The sequence below is a fragment of the Carcharodon carcharias genome, chromosome 20 (assembly GCF_017639515.1).
Source record: "Carcharodon carcharias isolate sCarCar2 chromosome 20, sCarCar2.pri, whole genome shotgun sequence".
NCBI classification, from domain to species: Eukaryota; Metazoa; Chordata; class Chondrichthyes; order Lamniformes; family Lamnidae; genus Carcharodon; species Carcharodon carcharias.
In genome coordinates, this window is record NC_054486.1 from 89,045,389 (window position 1) to 89,068,035 (window position 22,647).

Genomic DNA, 22,647 nt, shown 5'->3' on the forward strand with positions numbered 1-22,647 from the left:
TGTAAGTTGTTCAAGGTAATTAGTTATGAATTATGCAAAGCACAATCAACAATAAGTCTACATTTGAAATGTTATTCGTTATTATTGAAGAGAGCTTTATTTGACTTCATAAAAGTCTTGGCCTGTTACTCTCCAGTAAAGAAAATTGACTAACTTATTACGCCAGGTAATCTTCAAATTATTTGATGTTAACAGCTGTCGGAAGTAACGTCATTGTTTTCCATTTATCAATGATACAACTTCCATGAATGAGTGGAATTTATGCCAGCATCAAACAGTGGGGTTCACCACTCTTCCTGCAAACAGGACACTCTTAATATTGTGGTCAGCAATTAATAGGAGGAAAGGGCTATCAAATTTATATTGATGAGGTACTGATAATAGGGTCACTTCAACATCTGTAGCTGCTGTAGCTTTTGTTCCCTTTTCATCTATCTCCAGCACTGCCTCATGAGTCACCTATAAGAACAAGGAACCATGAAATATGATTAATAGAAGCAGCATCTATTTTAAAAGCTTAATCTGCTTTTCTCACACTTTAATATTAAATCAATTCTTATAATCCAGCAACCAAAAAATCCAGCAGTTTTAAATACAATATCATAACGCGAGAGGTGTGGCAGTCTTAAAGAGCGAGAGGAACGAGGCCAAAGACTAGAGCAGGACTGGGAACCAGCACGAGAGGTGCATCGGCCTTGATAAGTAGAACCTAGTGAGTATTTCTACTGTCCAGTCTTTAAAATAAAAATTTGTCTTTAGCTCAGATTGAGTAGTGTTTAAAGTACAAGAACTAAGGTTCCTAGTATTTATTTAATATTTCTTAAACTAGAGAAAGTAAAAGTAAAGAGAGTAATTTAAGTGTAGGTCATGGCAGGGTAGGTTGGCCATGTGGAATGCTTCTCATCTGTGATGTGGGAAGTCAGGGACACTTCCAGTGTCCAAGGTGACGACGTATGCAGGAAGTGTCTCCAGCTGCAGCTACTCGAAATCCGTGTTTTGGAGCTGCAGCTGGAGTCATACGGAGAATCCACAGGGCTGAGATCTTGGTGGATAGCTCATATGGTGAAGTGGTCACACTGCAGGTAAAGAGTGCATAGGCAGATAGGGAATGGGTAATCGCCAGACAGAGTAAAAGCACTAGGTGGGTCAGGCAGAGGTCCCTTTCTTCACGGAAGAAGACACAAATAATGTCCCAGAAAAGGGCGGGATTTTCCCCACCCGCCGTTGGGATCTTCCAGTCCCACTGCAAGCCAATGGACTTCTGGCCCCACTACTTAAAAAAGGAAGGAGGGAGAAAACAGGAAATTACAGGCTGGTTAGCCTAACACCAGTTGTAGGGAAAATGCTAGAGTATTATAAAGGACATGATAACAGGACACTTAGAAAATATCAACATGGATTCACAAAAGGGAAATCATGTTTGACAAACCTACTGGAGTTTTTTGAGGAAATAACTAATAGGGTGGATAAGGGAGAACCAGTGGATGTGGTACATTTGGATTTTCAGGAAACTTTTGATAAAGTCCAACGTAAGACTTTAGTGTGTAAAATTAAAGCGCATGGGATTGGGGGAAATATATTAGCATGGGGTGAGAATTGGTTTTTCAGAGTAGTAGGTGGTGACTAGTTGGGTATCGCAGGGATCAGTGCCAGGGCCCCAGCTATTCACAATATATATCAATGATTTGGATGAGGGAACCAAATGCAATACTTCCAAGTTTACTGATAACACAAAACTAGGCGGAAGTATGCGAGTGAGGAGGATGTAAAGAGGCTTCAAGGTAATTTAGACAAGTTGAGTGAGTGGGCAAATACATGGCAGATGCAGTATAACGAGTATAAATGTGAAGTTATTCACTTTGGTAGGAAAACAGAATGGCAGTGTATTATTTAAATGGTGAAAGATTGGGAAATGTTGATGCACAAAGGGACTTGAGTGTCCTGGTACACCAGTCACTCACTGAAAGCAAATATGCAGGTGCAGCAAGCAGTTAGGGAGGCAAATGGTATGTTGGCCTTTATTGTGAGAGGATTTAAGTACAGGAGCAAGGATGTCTTACTGCAGTCATATAGGGCATTGGAGAGACCATGCCTGGAGTATTACATGCAGTTTTGCTCTCCTTACCTAAGAAAGGATAGACATGCCATAGAGGGAGTACAGCAAAGGTTCAACAGATAGATTCCTAGGATGGCAGAAGTGTCGTATTAGGAGAGATTGGTGGACTAGGCCTGTATTCACTGGAGTTTAGAAGAATGAGAGGGGATCTCATTGCAACATGTAAAATTCTGACAGGGCTGGACAGACTGGATGCAGGGATGATGTTTCCTCTGGCTGGGGGGCCTAGAATGAGGAGTCGCAGTCTCAGGATATGGAGGAGGCCATTTAGGACTGAGATGAGGAGAAATGTCTTCACTCAGAGGGTGGTGAACCTGTGAAATCCTCTACCACAGAAGGCTGAGTCATTGAATATATTTAAGATGGAAATAGATTTCTAGACTCTAAAGGTGTCGGGGGTACGGGGAGAGAGAGGGACTATAGTGTTGAATAAAGGGGATCAGCCATGCTCACGTTGAATGGCAGAGTAGGCTTGAAGGGCCGAATGACCTACTCCTGCTCCTGTTTTTCTATGCCATATTTCTTTCGACATGTATAGGCCTATATTATGTTGAATCGTCCAACCATTCTTAGAAAGACATAGCATGTATACAACACTGAAACAGTGTATACTGTGTAGGTGTTACATGGCTAAAATGGATGGAACACAATGATTAATATAAATAATATATCAATTCTAATTAAGAATATCAGACAACAGGGGCAGGATTTTGTGTTTTGGGTCAGGACTCCAGGAGAAGGCACTTGACAGTGATTTTGCCTTAATTGGCCAATTAGTTGCCAGAGGGCATGTTTGCAGTCCAAGTAAGGATGATAAGTGGGCTGTTGAAGCTGGAGGCCCAATAAGAGGCCCTCCAGCATGGAAGAAGTTGAGATCTGCTATTGCAGATAGAGGAGAAAGAAGGTGCTTCCATCTTGAGGCACTGTCTCAGGAACTTTAAAAAAACGCAAAATAAAAGCTGTCCACAGCTGCCAGGTCACCATTGTGGAGAGCAAACATATCCACAGGGCAGTTTGAATCCACAGCTGTGGTCACATGAGGGGGGTGGGGGAGAGCCTCAAAGCCTGCCAGGAGTTCTGGCCTCCATTGTTTGCTGCCTTAATGCCTAGGTCAACAGGAAAATTCCAATCCATCTTTTTGATGCCTGGCCATAATTGGCTTTTAATTAGCTTAATAAACTACAGTCCTGCTTATGGGTAAGCAGCCGCTCCGCCCTGATCCAGCCTCCAGCAAAATGGCTCGGTTGGGGGGTGGGTGGGATGGTGCAGGCCGCTGACACCTCGGCTGGTGCTGAAAAGTTACACACCTGCCCATCTACATTTTTACTCCCATATCAGAGTGAAGGGCAAGGCCCAGGTTTTATATCCATATGTCTGTTAAATCTTTCACTTCCTGGATTCCAACAAACTCTCCTGTCCTGCTACTTTCACATTGGGGCCATTGGATACATGCCTCTAAATTTATCCTATGTTAATTTGTCTCTTTATTCTTTCCCCAATACTCTGTTTTCTTTCATTCTCCCGATCAATAATTTCCTCCACTCATCATCCAATATCATCTCCTCCTTTGAGGACAATTCCATGTAGCAGTCATTAAATTCCTGCGTAGCTTAAGTGCAAATTGCTCTCATTTCTCTTGCACTGTAACAGTTGAAACCCTGAACCATTGTCATTGATGCTTTCATTTATTTGTAATTATAGTTTTGTCATATTTAGTCGTGTGACATTTAAATCCAAATCAACAGTAACTGCCTTTTTCCTTTGTTGGCTCCAATCTTCTCCTTTATCGTGTATGGCACCCCCTCTATTTTTTCTTATCACAAATGGTGCTTCCATATCTCGTTCACTGTAAAGATGCCTTGGACAAGCTCAGTGTCCTTTTTAATGCCAAGTACTTATTTTCTTCTCAACAGCTTTAGTTGCTGATAACCCCCATTCTGCCTAATATACAGGTACTGCTCATAGGTCTGTTAAGGGCCCTTTTGCATCTTTATAATTAGAATTTTAGATTACATCCTTTAGAATTCCTTAACAAGAAAAGGTTTGTTGTTCGATTGACCCTTCTTTCACCTGTAGCCTCCAACTTCTCTCTCTGTCTATATTGTGTCGTGGTGATCTGCCTGAGGGCAGATCTCTGCTCATTGCTCCGCAACTCACTTTCCTGCATTTTCCTTTTTAGTCGCCCATTAGAGCCTCACATTTTCAAATTCAATGAACAACGAGCAATTGACTAAGGAAAAGGATACAAGAAATGATTTCCCTTTGCCTTCCTCATAAGTCTTAAAGGAAACCAAAGTCCTCTTCCTAAAGGATCATCCACATGCAGCCATTGTTCTTTGAAGTTCTAGCTTTTTCACCATCACCACCGCAAATTCATTGGTTCTGCCATTGGCCACAGGTCATAACCTGAGCATAGGACTCTTACCTGGGCCTGGATCCACTCGCGAAACAGCAGGGATGTCCACCCCAAGGTCTTAAATGACTCTGCTACCCTATTTCTAAATGGCCAGTAATGCTTCAAATGCTTTTCCCCCTAATTTTCTGATATATCATCCTTTACATCCTTCTTCCTGATTTCATCCTTGTTGTCTTTAATTCAAGACTTCAAACAATATTTCCTATAATTCAAAGATTCCTAGAGCCCCAAATCCGTGGAAAATGTTACTTCCCTCAGTTTTTTTTTACTGCTTGCAATGTAGAAGAATTTAATACTCAAGTTTGACATCCTTTTGCTACTTCTCCATAATTCATCTCATTTTGTTGCTGGAATTTGCGTCCTGGTTAACATGTTCACGTCGTTTTTCCAGCATGCTATACAGTATTCTATAACTAACCTGATTATCTTCATCATGATTACGAATAGGATATTGATGAATAATGTTGGCTTAGGCATGGCAAGTACCTCAAATGGGAATTTGAATCTTTTACCTCTTACTCTTGTTGCAACGCTGTTGTCATGAGCTGTGGCGCTCTTTCCAACAAGCCATTTGTGACTTGCTGAAGTTACATTGCACTTAGATACTACAGAAAGATATTTCTCCTGTCTCATTCCTTTATGAATTTATTATAATTGTTAGGTTCTCATTTGATTAGTGGTCTCAATAACTCTTGCCTGGAAATCGGATTCCTATGTTGTGTCATGGATTTCAGAGCGTTGTCAATACATGGGGACAACGGATCATGTGTATTCTTGTAGCAGTTGCGAATTGTTATTTTTGACCACAAGTTGCCCCTGGTTTTGGGCCAAGGTTTACACAGGCCAGCAATGTGAAAATGGATATATTTTTTTCAGTACAGGTGGACTCAGCCTACTTACAGCCAGAGAATTAATGGCGTACAGAACGTCTGGGCAACAGCATTTAAGTTTCCCTCAGACAATGCAGGAAAAAAAACTTTCTTGAAGTGGTACTCCAGAAAAAATGGTGTGCAGGAGAGAAAGATCACAAAAAGCTCCAAGGTTTATTTGTGTTTTCCAATAATAATTATTCAACTGTTCTACGTAACTTCTAACACCTATATTATTTCAATAATATGGCCAGTATCTCCATGATCATCTGTTAGCTTGCAATAAACAAATTCAGTATTGTTGGTTTTTCAGTTTACCTTGGACACTTTTAGAGGTGCAGTTCCAGATATCCCAGAAAGGTCTGAGTTGACAGAAAACACATCTGTAACACCCATTGCCATCAGCAGTTCATTAAGCTGGTAGGATTCCTTCAACAACAGCTTTGGGAGATGGAGTTGTGCAGAACTATTACAAACATGATAGTGTCAGACAAGCATTACTTCACACATTATTTTCTTACTTCTTATTAAATTTGTCATTTTTTCAGTTTTGTCTTTTCTACAATTCATAAATGAAAAGGCAACAATATAAATTGATATGGTGGTAAATCTGGCCTTGTATATATACTTAATATATATTAATTAAAAAGTAAAACACAGTTTGTTTTGTGCACAGGAACTTTAAGCTAATCAATAGGTGTCAGTCAGAGTGGACATCTGTAAATTGTCTCTTGTTTCTTGTACTGGAGAAATCATGATTCCTAGGAATTAATGGGACTAATTCTAGGTAGGTATATTTAATTCACAAGCATTAGGCTTTGGAACTATTGGGAGAAGAAAAACAAAAAGAAAAGGGATGATGGGGTGGAGAGTCCCTGGGAATTGTTATGTTATTAGTGCAAGAATAAGAGACAGATTTATGATGCAACAACATTATACATCAATGGTCAGTTTTGAGGAGCATAATAAAATTGTAACTTCAGAGGACATTGAGGGGATGATGATTTAGTCATTCAACTATTACACTGTAAAAAGAATTAAGTATTTTAAAACAAAATTCCTGGGTTATGAGCATTGCTGGCAAGGTCAGTGTTTATTGTCCATTCCTGGATACCCTTGAGAATGTGGTGGTGGCCCTTCTTCTTAAGCCCCTGCTCCCATGCTATCCGCCTGTGCTATAGACAGTACTCACGAAGCCACAGTGTTCCAGTGATGGAGGGGGATTAGATCAGTGGATGAGGTGCCGGGGGGGCACTACAGCCATGCAATCTAAAAGGAAGCTGATGACTAGAATGACATTTGCTGCAAAACTAGAATATTTTTTGCTTTTGTTAAGCTGAATGGGGCACATTCCCCACCATTATATAGCTATAAAATAATTGCATTTAATTTCGCTGATGCGATGAACATACCCAAGGCTTAATGAATAAAAAAAGTGTTGAAAATTATCGATGGTCAGATTTTGTTCCACCTCTGCCAATTTTCCAGGGGCTGGTAGAATCAGCACCAGGGAAGCATTTCCATGATATGGAACACTAATCACATGACTGGAAAGTTGACTATCGTAACCAGTGTAATATATCCCCGACTTCTTCATCATTTGAACTTTCACTGTTGTTGTGTCATCTACATGGAAATCGGTTTCGTAGGTCATCTGAGGATCAAAAGGTTTCATCCAGTTACCTACAAGAATCAGATACAGATAATTAGAATGTTTCCTAACCTGTATGAACATACAACAAATAATTACTTCCATCATTAATGCTAATAAAAAAGAAGTTTACAACTCTCCTCTGCAGCCTATGATTATTATACTGTTTAACATGTTGGTATTTACTTATAGTCTCAATCATTTTAATATACCCAAAGACCCAAGAAAGACAGGAAATGAATGCCAACGCATTAACCAGTGTGCTAAAAAATAACTTGCAAAGGGACTTAAACCTCAGTCAGTGCAAGGGTAGAACAATTTCTCACTTTCTGTTAGCATGAACTTTGTTACTACCAGTCACAAGAGAAAAAAACTAAACTTGAAGAAATGGCAAAAAGAATTCATGGCCAATTACAGGAATATCCCATTTCAAGTAGTAGCTATGTTCGTGGAAACCAAACGTAAACTACTTATATCGAAGTAAGTTTTCCCATTTAAATGTATGCAGTACCAGGAGATGCGATCCCAACCCAAGATTTCCAACCCCAATATGTAACATAAACATGAAAAAAGAAGTTTTCTACATTCCCAAAGATGTGGCGAAGAACCAAGGAAAACAGGTCTTGTTTTTGCCTGATTGCTCTAGAATAAAGCTACAAAAGACATCCCCCAGATATAGTTGGCATATTTTTGTGAGATCGATTTCCCCTATGCTCACTCATGTTAATAAGTTTCACCCCTTAACATGACCAGTTTGCCTGTGCTAATCTTCTTCCTGGTCACAGACTCTTCTGCTGTTACTGGACAAATTCTTGGCCTCACCCCGCGCCCCCCTTCTTCCTGTGGAGCCATGTGAGCGTTCTCCAGATGGTTGGAGCACTGGTTGGTGCCATCTTCCTCATGACGATCTACTTCACTGTCATGCTTGGTGCAGTTGGGTGTTTTTGCCTTGATTAGCCATTTAGTTTTCAGAGGGCACATTTTCAGTCCAATTAAGGATGCCAAGTGGGCTTTTGAAACTGGAGGCCCAATAAGAGGCCCTCCAACATGGAAGAAGTTGAGGTCTGTTGTTGCAGGTAAGGGAGAAAAAAGGCGTTTCCATCTTGAGGCACTGTCTCAGCAACTTTTAAAAAAAATAGTGAAATAAAAAATGTCCACAGTTGCCAGGCCACCATTGTGGAGGGAAAATATCTCCACAGGGCAGCTCTAATCCACAGCTGTGGTCAAGTAAAAGGGGAGGAGGAATCAAAGGAGGATCTGGGGTGTGTGTTAGTGGTTTGTTAATTATATTTTTAGGGTACACAGATGAAGGCATTAAGTAATTAAGTACTTTGAGCACATATAAATAGGGAATGGCTGAGACACTGGGTTTGTGAGAGTTGCGCTGTAAGACTGAACAAAGTCAAACTTTCTGGATAAAGAAAAACACTGTGTCTTGGTTTCTGCTTCACCACTGGCTTAGATCCTTTTAATAGTGCAGTGGTGATGATTGGGGTCAGAGCCGTCGGGCTCCTGGTCAACTTCCTGGGGCGAATGAGATTGCGAGTGGCCATGGTCTGTTCCTCGGTCAGTGCCATGGCTGTTGTGGAACATGCAGAGCCATGGCACAGATCCAGAGGAGTGTATTCTTAGCCGTTGATAGGATGCAAATGTTCCAAGGTGGGGTGGGGTTGGGGGATGGTGGGGAGGTGGTGGCAGTTGCGGGGGGTGGTGGTGGGGGGGGCGGGGTGGTGGTGTCGGCTGGTGTGGTGGTTGGGGTAGAGACCAAAACTTAAGCCAAAAGTTGTAGAGAACGGGGCAACTGCCCTTTCATTGATTCACACTGCCAACATGCAGCCAGTTACAAAAAAACTTTTGAACCTGGTTCCCAACCACATCATGATCAGTTAAACACTACTTAAAATAAATGCTTTTTTTGAGCTACTTGATAACAAAACTACTCTATTCAGGATCACTTAAAATGGGGTAAAGCTGTATTTATTTTGCCTTTGATAAATCTAACTTATTGCTTAGTTTACATGTGATGATGACAAGTCCTCCAATTTTAAGAATAATGTTTTCCACACCTGCTTTGTTGTGAGAGCGCTAGCTAAACACTGACAAAGTGGGTCATGGTGAATGCTCTGCATTTAGGCCTACCATATAGCATTCTAAAACTGATTTCTTCATTCATTGGCTGTGAATTGTTTTAGCACTTCCTGGGATTATGAGATGCAAGTTTCTCTCTTTCTCTTTATGTACCTGCTGAGAATCTTAGCTTCCAAGTTATATATAATTTTTAAAACATTTTGAAAGGTGCCTGTTATATTTTCCTGAAAATATTTTCAATAATCTTTTATTAATAAAACCTGAGAAAGTAGCACTTGGGGGTTACTCAGCCAACAATGAGGGCCTTGCATTAAGTAATATAGTCAAAAGGCGATTGATAAAGCATCCTGGATATTACCCGACAATCGGGAGAAGGTTTTCTTTTGAGGCAGAATAAGAAATGTTTTATTCTGTTTCCATCTATCTGACTTCAGGATTCTTCATGGTGACGCTGGCTGCATTAACGACATAGTAAACAATTGCATTGCCTAGGTGTTGACCATGGCTCATTAGTGGGACTTGTACCCTTGCGTTAGAAGGTTGTGGGTTCAAATCTCACTACATGCCTTGAGCATAAAATCTAAGCTGCCACTCCAGTGCAGTACTGAGGGAATGCTTCACTGTTGGATGTGCTGTCTCTTGAATGAGACATTAAACCAAATTCCCATTTGTCTCAAGGCTATTTTGAAAGAGAGCAACTAGTTCTCATCAATATACTAGGCAATATTTATCCTTCAGACAACACATAAAAACAGATTATCTGGTCAACATCTCATTGCTGATTGTGTGACTTTGCACAAATTGGGTGCTGGATTTCCTAAATTACAACAGTGACTACACTTCAAAAGTAAAATGCTTTGGGATGATCCAAAACTGTGAAAGAATCTTAGGAATCAAATTCAGTGCATACCTTTCTTTTTACCTCCTCCCTTCTCACTGTGCAAGGCTCCAAAAGCTCCTTCCAGGTGAAACAGAGATTTCAACTTAGCACACAATGTGGGGTCCTCTACTTCGGGGAGATTACTTTAGGGAACATCTCCATTCGGTGCACAAGCGTGATTCTAATATCCTAATCTTCCAATCGCCAGATATTTTAATTTACCACTTTGCTCCCACTCTGACCCCTCTGTCCTTGGCCTGTTACAGTGCAATGAACTCAATGCAAAAGCGAAGAACAGCATCTGATCTATTGACAGGGCACAAGGGCAGAATCTTCTGGTCTGCATGTGGGGACGGGTGTGCGTCTCAACATCACCGTGCATCATTCTGATCTTCAGTTTGGCAGGCGTGCACAGGAGTCGGCTGCGCGCTGAACTGTCAAAGGCCTATTAAGGCCATTTATCCACTAATTGAACTGATTGTCTGGGCTACCCATCCAACCTGCTGGTGGGCAGGCAAAGAGACCAGGCAGCCTTCACGTTTCTCATGAAACCTCATCCATGGGCAGGATGAGGTTTCATGAAGACTTTATAAATTAAATTAAAAATTTTATTGAAATACATAAACATGTCCCAGCTCATGTGACACTATCACATGCGGGGACATGTCTGAGTAATATTTTTTATTGTTTTTTTCCATTTTTCATGATGAAATTAATCTCCCCGAAGCAGCTCTGTGCCTCAGGGAGATTTCTGTGCTCTTTTGCAGGCATGCACCAAAGGGCGCAGGCCCCGACTCTTCCTCCTCCCTCTGCCCAGACAGCGAGCACTCAGTGCTTCTGGGCTGGCCCCACACGTGAAATGGTGGCGCCCAGTCGATCGCGAGCGGCGATCGGCTGCGTGCCTGCCCGCGCCTGCTCCCACTCAGCCCACACAACAGGGCAAAAATTCTCCCCGTAGTCTTTTGGACACAACATTGAGTTCAACAACTTCAGACTGTAATCTCTGTTGCCATTTAGATTTCTTTTTCCTTTTTGGTTTGCATTTTATTCCCGCTCTTGTTTTTCTGTTACTTCTTTTACTTTGCTTTTGGACAGCAGCTATTAAGGATCCAACCATTCACACATCCTCTTGCACATCTTTTGTTTCTTTACTTGTCTCATTACCACTCCCTTTGGCCTTGCACAAAGAAACCTTTTGCCATTTACCCTCTCCTGCCAATTAACGGCCAGCCAGCTAAGAGCCTCAGCGCTGCCAGGGTTGGGGGCAGGAGGATTGCGAGTGCTGAAGTCTGCGCATGTCTGGGGCAGCGCACACTGAAAGCTCCTTGAAGGCACAGAGCTGCCTCAGGGAGCTGAAGAATTTTAAACTGAGGAATTAACATTTTACAAATGATATAAACATGTCCTCACATGTGACTCAGTCACATCAAGAGGGAGGTGTTAAAAATGACATTAAAACATTCCTTTTTTTTTAGTAACCATTGGAAACCTCATCCATGGGCGGGATGAGGTTTCACTAAAAATGCAAAGGCCGTCTGGCATATTCGCCCACCTGCCGACTGAACAGTTATGCAGGCAGTGAAAAATACAAATTAATTACTCGTTTAAGGGCCTTAATAAGCCTCTTAATTGTCAGCGAGTGTGCTGCCACCTCTCGTGCACGCCCGCCGACTAAAAGATTACGAGTGTACGTGATGACATCGGGACACTCGCCTGACATCATTACGCACTATTTCACTCATGTCCGGGTTGGGCTTGCGCCTGCCTGCCTGCCTGCGGAATGAAAAATCCTGCCCCTGGTCTTGAACCCAGCTGAGACGGGCAAGATGAAAGGTTTTCTCACTGTTGGCTGTAAGTGAAATTAAGTGTGGCCACTCTATTAATAGCCATGAGCACTCAGTAAAAAATGATCTAAAATTAAGTATTAATGGGCATAAACACTGCAATCTCCTCAGACAAGCTAACAGAAGGCAAGTGAGCGAAGTAAAAAATTTCCCACCACTAATGCTTGAAAGGTAGTCGATTGGGGGGACTATTTTGCTCTTCCTCAATCTGTAGTCTAGCTAACCTCAGATTGCCTCATGTCTGCACTTGGTGTAAAAAAACCAAAATACCACAAAATTCTATTTTTCAGCATTATCAAACTTGCACCTTTACACCAACGTTTTGAAATGAACAAGGGCGATGACATTTTTTCAGTCCCCAAAGCAACTATTTTCTGCAGTTTTAAGTGAAGCTGCCATTGACCAGCAAGTGGTGCTGAATGATGGGCAGATTTGTGCTGTACACATACACCTGCTAAGAATGAAGTCAAGGTTGGCCAAATTCATCTGACTCTGGATCTTTACACTCAACAGACAGATAAGACTTTCATCCTAATTCCCTTCAATGTTTAAACAGGTACCAACATTGAAACTTTATTTTATACATATATTTGCTTCAGTTTTTCATATTTTAGACAATTCACATTCTAAGGAATGGATAACTTGAAGCAACAGTAGCCTGTTTTTAGAATATCATCTCAAGGATTATATCTTGGAATACAGTATTAATATTATATGTATTTTTTTGTATTATTGATTGCCAAATTTATCTGCAATAATTGAGCAATTTCTAGATTTTTGGTTAGTATTACCCTTATTTCATGCATCATGACTTGTCTATCATTCTGCCGTAATATTTTCATCAAGCCTCGGTGTCAGTGTAAGCTGCAACAAACATACTTACCCCATTATATTTTTTGACTTTGGTTCTTGTCCTATTGTTCTCTCCTTGCCTCCATATTATGCCAGACTGTGGTCCTGGATTGAATCCTCTCCCACCAGTGGATAACTATCCCACAGTTATATCTCCAAAAGTAGATTAACTGGCCATTTATCTCACTATTGCTCACAGTGCCTTCCTATATGCAAACTAGCTGTTGCACTTGCCTATAAAATGAAGTAATTCATTGACTCTGCTGTAGGTCTTCCTGAGAATTGAAAGGCAGTGCACATGTTCTCTTTCTTTAAAACCCCCTGCACCAGTGACTTGCCACATCCCGTCCTCCACTGCGGCCTAAGTGAGGGAAAAGTCAAAAAAGAGAAACACACAGGATAGAAGAGAGAAAAGAAAGTGGCAGAAAAGAAAGATGAGAGTAGAGACAGAACAGCAGGAGGGAAAGGAAGGACAAAGAAAGAACAGCACAGGAGGAGAGGGAGATCAGAGGCAGGAGCAGAATGCAAGTGAAAAGCAGGAGATCAAACAGAAAATAGTGGATGAAGATAAGGAGAAAGAAGAACAAAAGAGAAGGACGCAAACTAGAGGTGACAGAATCTGCTAAGAGAAAAACTTCTTTGACTTACATAACAAAGAGAGATTTACTAATATGGAGTGAGACATTCACCTTGCAAACAAACAAGTTAAAAGCAAAACCCAGCTTTGGTGAAAAATATCATTTGCTTAAGGTCAACCTTTTAGATACCTAAATGAAATAAATAAATTGTTTTGCCAATTAATATCTCATCAAAGCTTAAGTTTCCTGTATATTACCATCCCCAAATTATTGCAGTCTAACACCAATTTTTTACCCCACCATCCCTAAGAAGTTAACTTGAAAAATTTCATTCAGAAATTGTCCTACTCAAGATGCAGGTGCTATACCTTCCCTTTGTCCAAATGCTCGAACATATGTGTTTAACTTACAAAAGACGGTTTACCTTTGAACAAGACATAATTGAGAAGTACCATCACGGTTGTTGCATCAAGTGTTTTAATTAATTCTTGAATTTCGCCTTTCGTTTTCTTGCTCACGTAAGTATTGATCTGTTCTTTTGCTTTATCTGTTTCTTTGAAATTAGCACTTATCACCTCTGCCTTATAAAATTGCTTTGCATCCTCAAGGAATTTCTGATTAACATCAAATTCCTGCTGGATATGCAGAGAGTTCCCAATTGTTAAATTTAGTTCACGATCTTCTCTGGTTAGCTTTTGCAGGAAAAATTTGAATGTCTCATGCACTTCTGCTGCATCATTCTGTGACATATTGCTGTACCCAAGAGCCCGTAGAAGCTGATTGCGAGTGCTATCTCTTGCACCTAAAGACAGCATGCTCAGTGCAGCAGAGACGCTTATTGGAGAGAAGAAAATATTCTTGGAAGTTGAACTTGGTTGAGAGACAATTTGTCTGTAGAGACGCAAGGCAAAGTCTGTATTTGCAGCTACAAGTTTCAGTGCAGATATTTGTTGTGAATTGATTTCATTTGGTACGGCAGGTTTTCCATTAACACTGACTACTCCACTGTAGAGCACAGTGAGCAGTAGCAAAGCTACCGGAATCAGCTTCACCATGTTTAACCTGCAAAACAAAGAACAAACTTGTGTTGTAGTGCTTTGAGGTAATTCAAATACTGACCAGCTTTCATCTGACTCACACTTATATTCTGTACAATCTTAATAATGAATCCTTAATACGCCCCTGCAAGATGAGTTCCAAAGAGATTTGAATAATGCCAATCCTACCTGAAAGGAAGCATGCTGTTTGTACTTCACCTTTCTCCTTGCTCGTACATGGTCCTTTGTGTTAACTGTCAATTTATACCACAGCAAATGCAAACAGCTCAGTTACATATTAATCAGTAAACTGACCTGCAGTCTGGCAGTTACCAATGCTTTACAATGATCTTTGCATTAAAAATACATTTCTTACAACTATGTGCTTAGCTAAATGTGGCAAAAAGAGTTTTCATATATCATATTTTGTGTTGAGAAAACCTGTTACCTATTTTCCCTTCTTTTGTTGTACTCTGATGTCCCTCAAACTATGATGTTCTGAATAAATTGTAAGTCATTTATTACTGGATAATGTTTAAGGTTTTATTGTTAGTTTCCACATTTTAATGTGAGGTGGTCATTGTTAATAAACATGCTGCCTTGTAATTGCAATTCATGCTAAATCTCCATTGAAGTTGATCTTTCATAGAATTATGAACAGTGGCAGCTTAAGATAAACAGACTGTCAGTTAAACAAAAATCCCAAAGATACTTAATGAAATAATATTACATTTATTGTAATTATATTTATTTACAATTAACCGCATTTAAACTTGCAAGCCAAAATACATATTATTCATACAATCTTCGAATTCTGCAGCATAGAAGGAGTTTCATTCATCTTTAATACACCAGCTCTTTAAATGAGCAATTAATTTAATTCCATTCCTGTGCCCTTTGCTTATAGCCATTTAACTTATTGTATTTATTTATCCAGTTCTCTTTTTGACAGCTGTTATGCATTCTGCCGCCAATACTGTTTTGATAGGCCATTCCATGTTATAACAACGCTCTGCATAAAATTGTTTTTGCTGACCTCTGCTTCTGTTGGCTTAGTGAGTAGTGGGAATAATTTTTCCCGATCTACTGTATCAACACCTCGCATAAGTTTCAGCACAAATTCGGAATTGTGAAGCTAGGCAATTAAAAGTGAGGAGAATTAAAAAGAAGGAAAATTTGAATTTATATAGTGGCTTTCACATTTTAAAGATGTCCCAAAGTGCTTTACAGACAACGAAGCACTTTGTGGAGTTACTGAAGTAATGTCGGCAATGCAGCAGTCAATTTGTGCAAAACAAATTCCTACAAGCAGCAACATGATAACGACTAGATGATCTGTTTCAGTGATGTTGATTTAGGGATAATTATCGGCCGGGGTACTGGGTATAACTCACTTACTCACCTTCTAGCCATTGGATCTACTATGTCCAACTGAGTGGCAGACATGGCCTCAGGTTAATGTCTCATCCAAAGGATGACACCTCTGATAGTGAAACACTCCCTCAGTACTGAATGGGAGTGTCAGCCCGGAGTGCTCAATTCCTGGATTGGGACTAGAATCTAAACCTTCTAACTCTTATCTAAACTTGTTTGAGTCTATGTACCCAGATAACAGTGATAATTTATAACTATCTATTCAAGGCTAAGTACTCACACAGTCACATTTAATTTAATCAGCAGCAATTTCAATGAGAAAGCTTGACTTAAAGCTCTGAAGGTCAGTTGACTCAAAAATTGGGGAGGATCACCTCCTTAAAGCTTATTTGAAGTGAAAAGGTTCATGCCGAAGTGAGTCAATAACGTTAACAGCTTAATTTAAATTAAAAATAGAAGCAACTTTCAAGATTCTAGGGCTGAATTGTTGGGTTTTGGATTGAGACCCCGACTTTGGAATCAATTCTGAGTCCTGACCCAGCATCGTTCCAGTATCCGATGTCTAACGCGATTTTCAAGTTGATGGCTAATTAGAGGCCAGATGATGCACTCCCCATCTAATTCGGCATGGCAGATAGGCCCCCAAGGCTGGAGGGCCAGTAAGCACTGAACGATCAGCAGCCCCACCGTCAGAGGCAGAAGCTGCCAACGTAGGGGGAGAGCAAGAGGGCACATCGGTACAGTGAAATAGGATCAGGCCTTATAAGAGCTGAGCTGAATTCGACTCCTGTGCCACTTCACTGACATTGACAATGGATTCGTCAATTCCCACAGATTGTCAAGTTAAATGAATTATTTATCATTGGATACTCACCCTATTCTGAGTGTTCATGACCAGTTGTTAGTGTTCAAATAAAATTAATATAACTAAAGTTATACATTCCATCCATTCTTTAGATCATGGTTCCTTTTTCACAATAGTCATAAATTTCACTATTGCACATGTTGTAACTAATTTTGAAAGAATACAATTTAATACTATGGAACATTGTAGAACTGTTTCACAAAGTAAGATGGTGACATTATTAGAACTTAGGTCCCAACAGAAAATAAAAACATTTATTTTGATACACATTGGTGTACATACAAAGCAGAATGATTGTTCATGCTAATTGGACTTGATCTACAAATGGCAGAGACAACATTACACTTCAAAAGAGAATGGATTATCTTTTGGAATAGTCCACTTCACTTTATAACTGCTATTTTTGACTTGCTGCCTTCTTGTTATTGATAACTTTGGAAAAATATCCAGTTTTTCAGGCCATCACATATCATGCCGGTGTATGCTGTCATTTCTAAACTTAAAATGGCAGATTTGATTTGATAAATGGAAAAAAAGTGGCACTAAAATGTACAAGATGCTGTAAGTTACATCAGCTAAAATTGATTTATAAGTTTATCTGGTTGAGTGCTGGAACAACAGTAAAAGCTGCAACAATTGAATATTGTCCTCAAGATGTCAAGGTAAATGAAAGGAGTGAGTTATTACCATTAAAAAGAACTTAAATCTACTTAAAATATTCCCTTCTGTATAGAAAAAGTGCTTTCTTCAAGAGAAGAAAGAACTTTCTGCTAATGAGAATTGGATTTGTTTCCTTCGGAAACTTTAAAAACTCAACATGTAGCTTTGAAGATGTTATTTACTCAAGATTTTTGAACTTAGATCTTTAAACAAGAGAGCACAGGCAACATTTAAACCATGTCATTAACTTGTGATCCCTTCTTTCAAACAAGCCAGTGCATAAGCATCCACAGTAAGAATCAATTAATGAGTTTTGAATACTTTTTTGATCAATGTTTAATTTGTTAATTGATTTGACAGTCAGTACATCACTGCACAGGGGATGACTAAGTGTTATGAAAATGCATTGTAATCAGTCATCAAGCATATCAGCTCTAGTTGTGTTTTTTTACTTTGAGTGTTGATCCGCCTCAAGCTGTTGAACTCAATAATGAGCTAAATTTTCCTATGGTGGTGTTTTGCCAGAGGCGATTTGGAATTGCAATTCCGTCAGCTCTGACTCCATTGCATTTGCCTGAGTCAGGTTAATCTTAATATTAGGAGTGGGTGTTTACGCCCCCTATTGGAAACTTGACACCTTGAAGTCCTTAGGCTCTACCTTTCATGAAAAAAAGGACAAAATTAATCTAAAAGTGGGGTCATTCTATTTGAAGTGCCCAGCTTTTATTTTATATACAGAATGAAAATTTAAATAGATGAATAGCTGTTGTTTGCATTGGAAATATTAATCTGTTATTTAAATAGGTTTCCTTAACACAGAATTTTACTTGGTTGGAGATGTTTTCTTACTGTTTCAAGTTGAACTGTTATATTGGGCGGAATTTTCTGTGCCCACTGGCATCGGGTGTGTTTGGTGGTGTGAGTGGACATTATGGCAAGAAGGCCAGAAATCGTGTTAGCCATTGTCAGCGCAGCCCATTGATGGTGGGCCACGTTCCCCGCTATCGGACTTCGGGAACCTCATCGTAATACATCTGCATATCATTATAAGGCAAGCCCACCGGAACCATACCCCCAACCCACCCTCCCAATCCGGCTGGATTGTCCGCCCACGTCGGTGTGATTGCACCCCAGTGCAGAACACGTCTTGACAAGTGTGATGTGCAGAAGTAGGGACTTACTGCCAGGGCCTAGCTCACATCGCGGACATCCGAGGAGCAGAAGATGCTGGAGCCCGACACCAATGGCACACTGGAGGACCGCCCATGGCATGCTGGGTGGATTCTCATGGACATGGCTCCAGCACAAAGCAGCTCGCAGCAATTGGAAAGTCACTGTTGAGGGTCTGCTCATAATGGATGATGGTCAAGGGGATGGAGAAGAAGGTCCAGCTATGTTTGGGAGTGGAAGATGTACTAGGGGGTAGCAGAGGAAGAGGTGTCAGGAAGGGGTGAAGTTGGGAGGGAGAGCATGAAGGTGTCAGGGGCTGAGGTTGGGAGGGGGAGAATGAAGGTGTCAGGATGGGGTGAGGTTGGGAGGGAAGGAATTAAGGTGTTGCTGGGGAGTTTGGGAGGGGGAAGGAGTATGAGGGAGGATGGGTTAACAGGGGAGAAGACAGCAACTGGGGAGGTAGGTGTAAGGGGGGGATGGAAGGTGTAAGGGAAGGAGTTCGGAGGGGGGAAGAGGTGCGGAGACGGGAGGGAGTCCAGTGAGAGGATGGAGTGTGGAGAGGGGAAGGAGCCGGGGAGTGGGGTGGGGGGGAGTGTTGGGGTGGGGGGGGGGGGGCTGCGTGGGGGGGGGGGGGGGGAAGGAATGTGGAGAGGGGAGGGAGTAATGCTGGAGGAAACAATAAGGGTAGAGGACAGAGTCAGGAAGGGGGAAGGGGGAAGGGGGAAGGAGTGAGGCTGGAAGAAGAAGTGAGGCTGGAGGAAGATGTAAGGCTGAAGGAAAGAGTCAGGATAGGGGAAGGACTAAGCGTTGAAGTAAGGGTGTCTGAAGGAGACAGGAAGGGGGAGGATCTAAGTGGGGTGGAGTCTGGTGGTATGGAGGACCAAGGGGGCGGGAGTCTGGTGGAGGTGGGAGCACTAAGTGGGGGGAGTCCGGCAGGGGGGTTCCAAAGAGGGAAGGGATTCCAAGAGGGGAAGGGGTTTCAAGAGAGGAAGGGGTCCAGAGGGGGAGATGCCCAGCTGAGTGTGCAAGGGAGGGCTCTGATGAGTCCATGACTGCCTCCTGGGAAGTGAACTGGGTGTGGAATGAGGGAATAGTGAGAATGACTGAGGGCACAGTGAGGCGGTAGGATGGGAGGGTTAGGGTTCGACGGTATTGGTAGAAAGGGCGGCAAGGGTAGCTAGTGGGAATTCGGAGGCAGACATGGACCCTGGGGTTGGTAAATAAGTGGCTGTGGAGGTGAACGTGGGTGGGGGTAGGATTTTCCGGAAGGAAGGGAATGTGCACGTTCACATGGACATCTCCATAGGAAAAGGCTGGTAGCTCAAGGAGAGGAGGTGGATGGTGAAGCCAGGTGGGGTGTTTGACAGTGATGGGGGAAAGGAAATGGGTAACTGGGGGAGTGGTAAAGATGAGGGAATGACATGAAGAACCAAATCACGACCATGCTGTCTAAATCGAAAGGGAAAGAAGAGTCATGGTGGGTGAGGTCATGTGCTGCATGGGAGTGTGATCATTGGGTGGGTGGGGATACGGATCAGCTCAGATGGACAACTGAAAGTGAACCCCAGCAGGCAGCGTTGAAAATGCTCAGGACAGTGAGGTGAGTGTGATACGTGAAGGATCCACGTGCGTGGGAGAGAGCTTGCACGAGTCTCCAAAAGACCCTGCCACACACACTTTTCTCCCTCCAGAATCACTCGTTGTCCAGCTGCTCCCTCTGCAATGACAGAGGATGAGGTTGAGGGGCTCAAAGGCAAAGGAGACTCGGAGGGAGCGGACAGCCTCTGAGATTCCTGAGTGGATGGCCCTGGGGTGTCCAGCTGCCACAATTCCTCCCCTCGGGCACCTGGGGGCCCTGGCCTGACTCCTTGAAGGAAGGAGCATATGGAGGGGCATAAGGCCTCCACCATCCTCCCCATGGAGACTTCCATGTGTGCACATGTGGGCACCAATTCATCAGAGAGCAGGGGGACGCACTCCTCCGACTTGCGTGGCACTCTGTTGAGGGCTTCCAACAGCTCTGCGTGATGTTCCCCTGCCTTCTGCTGACTCTCCACGATGAGTTGGAAGACCAAATCCAGAGGCTCATCATCTGACTCACAGATGCCTCTTCTCCAGCGGTCCTCCGAGTGCTGGGGATCTCGGCCAAACCTGCCTCCTCCTGCTGTGGACCTGCGTCCGTGCGGTGACCACCAGATTGTGAACCCGAGCCTGCTCTATGTCTAGGTTCCACCGAGGTGTGTGTCTCTGCGCTGGTGGAGGGTGGGGGTAAGCGCTGTGATGGGTCTTCCAGGCTGCTTAGTTCCAGCTCTTCGGTGTCCTCTTGGCTGGAGGTGAGGATGTGGATGGAGCTGAGGGGCTGGCTGGTTGAGGGTCGCTTGGCAGAGCTCCCTGTGAACCAAAGCGGTGATAATTAATTCATGGCAGCAGAGTCAAAAGCAGGAGAGAGAGCACTCACAGTTACATTGAGAGAGGGATGATGTGATGCAAGATCCTCACAAAGTATTCACCAGCGACCTCACCGTCACCGCAGACATGGTCCACATCATCACTATAGTCAGCACGATGGCTCGCTCCTCAAAGTAAGTGAGGGGCCTAATGTGGATCACTCCACTCCCGGGCTGGTCCTCCTTGCTGCTGTGAGCAGGCTTCTCCTGCATGAAAACAGAAGGAGAGAGTGTGAGAAGGACACAAGGCACTGCGTGGAGTGTTTTTCTGGTGAACGACGCCATGGACAGGATGAGGACGTGAGCTCCAAAGGATATGAGCCTGATGGAGACGTGAGGGTGTGTGTGTGAGAGTTAGTGGTGTTGTCCCTTGGGGTGTGAGATCCCCGTGGATGTGTGATGGGTTTGTGAGTGTGTGAGCTGAGAGTGATGAAGAAGAGTGAATTACCCTGGTGGAAAGGATGAGACCATTCACCCTGTAGTGGCACTGGGTGGCTGTCCTCTTTTGCAGGGTGTTGGCGCTGACCACAGCTGCCACCGCTTCCCAAGTTGGACTGATGGTGCAGCTGCCCATCCTGCGGCCAGAGCGGGGAAGAGGGCATCATGGCGAGCCTCCATGGCCTTGAAAAGGTGCTCGAGGGGCATGTCACTGAAGCGGGGGTGCTGTAGTCTTTTTACCTTTTTGGGGGCCATCAGTTGTGCAGCAGTTGTGAGCTGGGAACACTGAGTCTTGTGCACATCATTTTGCACCTGGTGTGATGAAGCAGTGAGGTGATGGTGTAGCGGGCGAATGACAGCCCACCCACCATCGAAACGGTGTCTTTTCCAGGAATGCATAACTAATGAGGCGGATTTAGGATGATATGGCTTGAGAAGACCCGCCATTGCGGCCGGCAGGTAAGATGGCTTTTTACTCCACCGCTACCATACTTAGTGGAAATCTGGGATAATTCCGCCCGTTATTTCCATCACAAACCCTATTTTGCTCCAAATAAATGAAATTTGTATTGCGTAGCCTGGATGAATGTGCGGTATACGGAAAGGGGATGGGCCCCGCTCTTGTGTGGCCCGAGCTGCGAGGACTAATGCAGTAAGTGCCTCCCAAACCAGCAACCTCGGCACACGGGAACAGTACCACCTCCAGGTCATACACTCTGTCTTCCTTTCTCTTTCGGCTCCTCCCATGTTCACTCCTTCATAATCGCCCATCATTTTTAGATTGAGCACGTCTTTTTACAGCCTGAGCCGGATGCCCTTCCTGCCGCCAATCCTCCCCATTTATCCAGGCTGTGACCTGGCACCGATACACATGGGCTTGCCCGTACCAGAGGCTCGGGTACCTCCATAGCTAACAACGTTTGAAGACTTGAATGAAAGCAAAATACAGCAGAGACTGGGAATCTGCAATAAAAACAGAAAATGCTGGAGGGGCTGAGCGGATTTGGCAGCAACTGTGGGGAGAGAAGCGGAGTTGATGTTTTGAGCCCGTATGACTTCTTCAGAGCAGGAGAGGTAGAAATGTGATGGGTTTTATACTATTTGAGGGGGGGGGTGGTTGTGAGGCAGATGGAACAAAACAACTAAGATGAAAGCAAATTACTGTGGAGGGCTGAAGAAGTCATGTGGACGCTGGATGTTGGCTTTGTTTCTCTCTCCACAGATGTTGCCAGAACTTGCTGAGTTTTTCCAGCCCTTTTTGCTTTTACTTGGGCTGAATTTTCTGGATGGCAGGGGGTGGGGGTGGGGGACGGGGAGCGGGCGGGCGCAGACCCGATCGCCACTCGCAATCGGGTCCGCGCC

General features: G+C 43.0%; 1 protein-coding gene across 1 annotated transcript; it reads right to left on the bottom strand.

Annotated features, from left to right (window-relative positions):
- Positions 1 to 270: 270 nt before the first annotated feature.
- LOC121292362 (alpha-1-antitrypsin-like) lies at positions 271 to 22,193 on the bottom strand. The gene is made up of 7 exons (XM_041214213.1): positions 22,173 to 22,193; positions 20,923 to 21,054; positions 15,309 to 15,466; positions 13,719 to 14,356; positions 6,814 to 7,084; positions 5,720 to 5,867; positions 271 to 459 (listed from the first exon to the last, which is right to left on the bottom strand). Exons 1-7 carry the CDS (start codon positions 22,191 to 22,193, stop codon positions 271 to 273), a joined length of 1,557 nt encoding a protein of 518 aa, XP_041070147.1.
- Between the last annotated feature and the right edge of the window lie 454 nt (positions 22,194 to 22,647).